We start from the raw sequence: 6,734 nt of genomic DNA on the forward strand, positions 1-6,734 counted from the left end.
AGAACTGTAGTTTGGTTGTAAAGTGTAAACTTTTAGCAGAATTTTACTACATATATGTGATCAGGATATGAGCTTTATTCATTTGGCTTTAAAATTATTCTTTGTGTATGTTGTAGCTGTCAGGATAGACTATAAGGAAATATTCATCACTGCTTTGCATTGTAGTATCTGTTGAAACCAGAGCTGTGGCTGTGAACACACACATTAAGTATGTGTCACAACCTGATGATATTAACGTGTTCTGGAAATTATCTGAACAATGGGTTAGTGTCATAGTCAGTTATAAAAGTAATAATAAATATCACTCATTTATGATGCTATTCTTCCTCCTCTGTAGAAAAATTAGTACAGATGCTCTTTATTGTCACATTACCATTCCCTGGGACATTTTGTGTCCCTTTTCCTCCTTCCTGCTATTCTCAGTCTCCTGTTCTTCCCTTCACTCCTTCCCACTCACCCTCACTGCTGCCTTGATATGTTTGATTATTTGAAGCCTTCCTTGTCTGCCTTTCAAACTGGCTTCAACATTTATCAAGCGAGTTCATTCTGCTTAGACTTGAGACATGAGAGCATTCATGGGTGGCTCTGTGCAGCTGTGGAAAGCAGTTTTTGCAACTAAGCTGTTTGGACTAGCAAACTGCTTAGCAAGCCTCATTGTATCCATGAGCCACTACTTACAAGAGTGGAGTTTGACAATTTGACAGCTTTTTTATGAACAAAAGTTGAGGGAACTTCAGACCTAGGAGGTCCCTTCAAATCTGATGCTTTTTGTGATTTGTTACTGGGGCACTCCCCCTCCAGTGCTTCCTGCCTGTTTCTCTCTGGCGTATGCTCGTCTTGCGGTGCAGATTAAATGCAGGGTTGTCCTCACTTCAGGCTAGTGTCTACCATAATAGTGGGAAACCCCTTTTTTGAAAACTTAAAAAATTGCTAGGGGCAGCCTCTAATTTGATTGCTCCTTTAATTTATGAAGCCTAATTTGAAGCACTCTTATGATATTATAGTCTGCATCCTCTAAGAGCGATCTTTTAACTGTCCTACTTTTTCTAGCTGAATTGACTAGTTAAAAATACATTCATTTTGTTAGAATGCAATAATATTGCTCTCTATTCTTTTTATCCTATACACCTAGCTCTGGGATGTGATCACACTGCCATGGAATTCTCACCTTCAGGACATTGTTCCAAATGCAGAATCATAGAATCATAGAATGGTTAGGGTTGGAAAGGACCTCAAGATCATCTAGTTCCAACCCCCCTGACATATTCAGGGACACCTCACACTAAACCATCCCACACAAGGCTTCATCCAACCTGGCCTTGAACACCGCCAGTGATGGAGCACTCACAACCTCCCTGGGCAGCCGATTCCAGTGTCTCACCACCCTAACAGGAAAGAATTTCCTCCTTATATTCAATCTAAACTTCCCCTGTTTAAGTTTTAACCCATTACCCCTTGTCCTGTCACTACAGTCCCTGACAAATCAGGCAGCTTTCAGAAAAGCCCATTTGTCTTAAGGGTTGTAGTTGAACAGGTCCTGAGGATGGTACAAAGATCCAATCCAGACCTTTTTGACTTCAATTCCATGCTATATTAGTTTTTATAGGGCATGATTTATACCCCATTGACTTATAATCACAAAACCTGTTACCTGATTATCTATAACATGGCCACTTGAAGAGGACCCTTGAAAAGTAATGTTCCAATTTGGCTTTATTGTTTCTGACTTGTGCTGCTTTTTAAAAACAAAAATCACTCTCTGCCTCAGATAAGCTTCTCCAGAAAATTGGAGTGGACAGACTTGAATACAGAATACTGCACGCTGACTTGCTTTACACATCAAACGTATTTAACTAATTGTAATTGCCTGTTTTGATTTGGTTTTTTTCTGTGTAGTTTGACTTCTCATTTGTAGATGTTCATCGGGTGAAGAGTTTTCAATTTACTTCAAAGCTTTCAGAAGACAATGAAAGCAATGTCACCGACATGGGAAAGAAACGGTTTGGCCAGTTTTGCCGAGATCACCCAGCCTGTTGCTGTAATATTGCTAATAGCACCTGGAATTGTGATGGAGAAACTCTGGAGAGTTCAGCAATTGAAGTGAGGTAAGCATTGATTATTTTTCTCCATAAACATCAGGCCTTTTCACTGATTTTAAAGATGCTCACAAAGACATCCCCGAAAGGCGCTGCTACATAGTAAATTTGAGTCTTCTGGTAAAAAACTTTTTTATATATCCTTTTTTGAGTCCTTTCCAGAGAATAAGTGTAAGTGATCACTCTGAGAAGGATGGATGGCCCTACCTTTGGAGTCATACTTACTTCTTAGGAACTGCTACATGCTTGTGCTGGGAGGATTCCTTTTAAAAGGGCAGAGTACCTTATTACTCTGAAGAACAGCCTTTCCTGTTAAACATAAACTTAAGTAAGCATCGTCTTACAGCTCAGTGTGTCCCATACTTTGTATTTTTTGACACACAGCACTGAGTCATATCTCCAGCCTTTGCGTATGGAGAAAGAAGTTTGCAGTTGTTCAAATAATCAAATTAGAAAGGAATAGAGGCTTGTGAAATTTGAAGGGGTTTTTTGATTGAATTGTTTGAGGTTTTTTGGTTGATTTTGTTTGTTGTCTTTACAACAAAGGGAAGCAAAAATACCTAATATTTACTTGCAAGTGTGTCCATTAAACATGATCACTTAGCAGTCCAAAAGTGATTTCTATAGATATTGTTTATTGTATAAAATCAACTCATCTAAGTGCCCCATACAACTCTGTGTGTGGAAGAGGAATAACCTGAGTGATGGATATATGAAAGCACCCAACCTTCTTTGCAGGAAAGGACTGTATCAAAAATGAGAGTGTGTTTTCTGTAGTCTGGAGCAAGGAACTTTGTCCAACTGCTTAAAATTAATGGATTATTAGAATTAAATGTGTAGTATCCATTTGTTTCTTATTAATTGATCTCTATATTTTCCAGGGTTCACTGCCAGTTAATGAAACTATTTGCAAGGGGAATTGAGGAAACCTGTAAAGATGAAGCTGCCTACGGCCAGAGTAGTGTTGAGCAATTACTATAGACATTGTTCCTCCAATGGGGAGAAGAAAAAAATGAAAGCTCAAGGAACTTGAGTAAATATGCATTTTAGTCAAATTGACAAGTATTTTAAACTTTTAGGTTCGAGGTTTTGGTTTTTTATGGCTTCAGTTTAGTTTTAGACATCTTATTGCATTGTGTCATTTTTAAAAAAAATATTGTAATCAATAAAATGTACCTTGGAGCAATGTAATCTAAGTTATGTTAGAAAAGAGAGAATTGGCGCATATATATATGTATGTATATATATATATGTAATCATGATGACTGATAAATTCTCTGTGCTTTTCGAGAGAGCTAATGTAGCGGTTGTGTTGCAATAATATCTAAATGTTACAAAACATTGGACTTTCCACTGTCATCGAACCAAGAGATCAAGACTAGATATTTTCAGAGTCTGAGGAGATGTTTTTTGCTGGGGTTGTTCCATAGTTACATGTGGCTTAAATGCTGGACAACAGTGTTGTCATTCACATCTTTGTTTAGTAAAACTTCTCATTTTGTAGTTCGGACTATACCTTGCAACTTATCAATGCAATTCAAACACACGTTCCTGGCTTCAAGTATTTAATATAAGAGTTTAGAAATACTTTGAAAGATAAAAGCACATCTGTATACAGATCATACCTTGTTGTATACATTCTATTTATAAAGGCTTCCTTGCATGATACTCTTTGGGATGATGGAGGGTTTTATGACTGTTTGGATGATACCAAATACTGCACACTGCAATTGAAATGTCTTGCAAGCAACTTGCAGGGATACTTATGTAATACCAGAAAGGCACAGGCAAAGGAAAATATAAATATCTTCTGAAACACCAGCAAGTTTAAATTTTTCTTTTAAATCTGAAATTAACATATGAAAAGCTTCCCCCGTCAGTACACAGTTCCTCAGAGATTCTACTACAGATGTTAAAATGTCTTTGTGAAATAAGATGCTGGAATATTAAGTTTAAAAATATTTGATTGGAAGGGTTGGGTTTTTTTAGTAATGTTCATTTAACTAAATATGAAACAAAATAATTTGTATTGTGAGATGAAGGGAAGAAACTGGCATTTGGTAAATCATGAAATCACTGTGCTGATTTGTTTTTTATAGCAAAAACCAGACTATCATCTATAGCTCTGGAGTGATTTTTTTACTTTGTGTATGGATTTGTGTATTGTGACACATACATGTTCTGTGTCTGGACTTGGGGCTAAATTTTGCTGCTCTTGTACAGATTTATTCCTGTTTGAATATCATAAGTTAGCCCCTCCTCTCCTCTACGTTTTTTTAAGTTTGTGGTTGTCTTTAAACCTTATTGCATCTGAGGGGTCTTTTTTTGCATTTGAGCAGTTAATGGTTCTCCACTCATGTATATTTATTGGCACTTCTGTCATTAAGCATTTATTACTTTCATGTTTCTCATTGGTCTGTGTAAGCCTTGGTGATTGGTCATTTTATTACTGAAGCACTTGAAAATTGTTATAAATGGCAGATTTATTTTTTTTAATTGAAGTTATTTACATTCCAGTTTTGTGTAATATCAAAATGGTGTGCTATATCTTTGCTACAAAGTGTTATTCATACTGCTCTATAGGTCAAAAAGCACTTGCAAATGATTTTGCTTAAAGTGCAGCCATACAAAGTTTAGGAACTGGGGGGGGTTTTGGTGGTTTGTTTTTTTTTATAGTATTTCAGGGAAATACTTGAATACTTTTAAAAAGTAAAAGTACTGCCGTTTACTTTCCTTATTAATGCATTGAGTTGAGTGTTGATGGATCCGATGTTTGTCAGACATTTGTAACACAAGTGTTACGTATACTGTATTTTTAAAAGCATGTTTAATAAGTGAAATAGGACTTTTGAACTAAGAACCCCATTGAAAATGAGATTATGCAGTTCAAAAAATGCAGGGTTTGTTGGGTGGGTTTTTTTTTTTTTTTGAGAGTCATTTGTTTAAGAAGTTCTACAGTTATTGTGGCTTGTCCACAAATATTGTGAGAGAACCCAGACTTCAAGTAACTAGTTCTTGTGCAGGATATGACGGTGCACGCTCTGTTTACCAGCAAATGAGGTCATTTGTGAGGCATTACAGCTATCCACATTCTCATGAGTGAAAACAGGAATAAATACTAGTCAGCTCTTTCCATTAGCTTGCTAGCAAGTCATGGGACCCTGACTTCAAAAATGGAGGCTTATTCTCATTGTGAATGTATGTTGAAATGCTTTGAATATTTTTAATACCTGAAACCGAGTGCTTGGTGTTTCAAAGTAAGCTGCAGTGAAGGCCCCTTTATGAGAAACAAGCCACCAGAAAAGGAGAAAAGATCGTTCCATAGTATGGTAATGAAGTGTGAAGTAAATAATAGAGGTGTTGCAACGTAACAAAATGAAAAGATCTTAGGTAATAGAGAAGCTGTAGAGTTGCATTTGAATAATTCTATTTGTAGCATACTGTAGTGGCAAAGCACCATGTGAGCTGTATAACATTGTCCAATTTATTTTTAAGAGATCTATGTAAGTAATGTCTGCTTCCATTTAATTATAGGTTGTTCTTTTCTCTCTGAATGTAGTCTCAGTACAGAAATTATGTATAGGAAAACCAAGTCTGATTATTATTTTTTTTTCCCAATCTTGCTGGCTTCAAGATTAGAAAATGTGTTCTGTATTATGATGCTAGGGCATTTAATTGAAAAAATAAAACTGTCATACAGCAATGCAGTGGTTTTCTTCATTTCATAACTTGAGTTGAAAAAATACCTGGCTTTGTTTGACAGAAAACTGGCAGGAGTGTGCTCAGCGTAACCAACGTGGGCAGATTAAGCCAGGTAGAGAAATAATTCATAACCTTCCATTTGTATGACTACAGCTTTATATAGCAAGTGTCAGTGTAGACAAACACTAAGAGTGAAGGAAAGCAACTAGTGAAGCTGGACTTACACTAAAATAAGCAATTCAACAAAAGTAAACTAAAGATTGAAAGGGGGATAAGAAACTTAGTTATAATTTTATAATGTATTTACAGTTATTTATTATGAAACAATTTAAAATACAAAAAGATGAGAACTACCATTCTAAGAAGTATAAAATAGGTATTATACTTTAAGTAGTATACAGTAATTAGCGATTTTTTTAGAATTTCATTGCAAGTTATTACAGATGCAGTACATAAATAAATAAAACATGCTCATTACATATGTACAATAGGCACAGAAGAAGATGCTTTTCCACACTGTAGAGAGTTCTGCTTTTGAAGTGTGTTGGGTTTACATAGCAAGTTTGGTAACGGGGGTGCTGCGTGGTTGGCTTTTGTGAAAAGCAATGTGCACCCATGTTGGATAGCATCAGTTCCAGCAAGATGGACCTGCCACTGACCAAAGCTGGGCTGATCAGTGACATTGGCAGCGTGTCTGTGATACCACACGCTGAAGGGGTAAAATTTGCTGCACAGCAGCTGTGAGTGGAGTGGGGGGAAAGTAAACAGCCCTGCAGAAGCAAAGTCAGTGAAGAAGGAGAGGGAGGAGGTAGTCCAGGCACCAGAGAAGAGATTCCATGGTGAGGCAGCCCATGGAGATCCATAGAAAGCCCTGTGCCAGATCAGGTGGATGTGTCCTGAAGGAAGCTGCAGCCTGTGGTGAGCCTGTGCTGCAGC

At 36.9% G+C, this 6,734-nt stretch overlaps 1 protein-coding gene across 1 annotated transcript in view; it reads left to right on the plus strand.

The window, feature by feature from the left end:
• Positions 1–5,799, plus strand: part of CERK (ceramide kinase) — a 40,557-nt gene extending 34,758 nt beyond the window's left edge. Inside the window, exons 12-13 of the mRNA XM_065665360.1 lie at positions 1,897–2,105; positions 2,978–5,799. Coding sequence (XP_065521432.1) covers positions 1,897–2,105; positions 2,978–3,077 — 309 coding nt within the window. The 3' untranslated portion in view covers positions 3,078–5,799. The remainder of the gene's footprint in view (positions 1–1,896; positions 2,106–2,977) is intronic.
• The last annotated feature ends 935 nt before the right edge of the window (positions 5,800–6,734 follow it).

The sequence above is a fragment of the Lathamus discolor genome, chromosome 1 (genome assembly GCF_037157495.1).
Source record: "Lathamus discolor isolate bLatDis1 chromosome 1, bLatDis1.hap1, whole genome shotgun sequence".
NCBI lineage: Eukaryota > Metazoa > Chordata > Aves > Psittaciformes > Psittacidae > Lathamus > Lathamus discolor.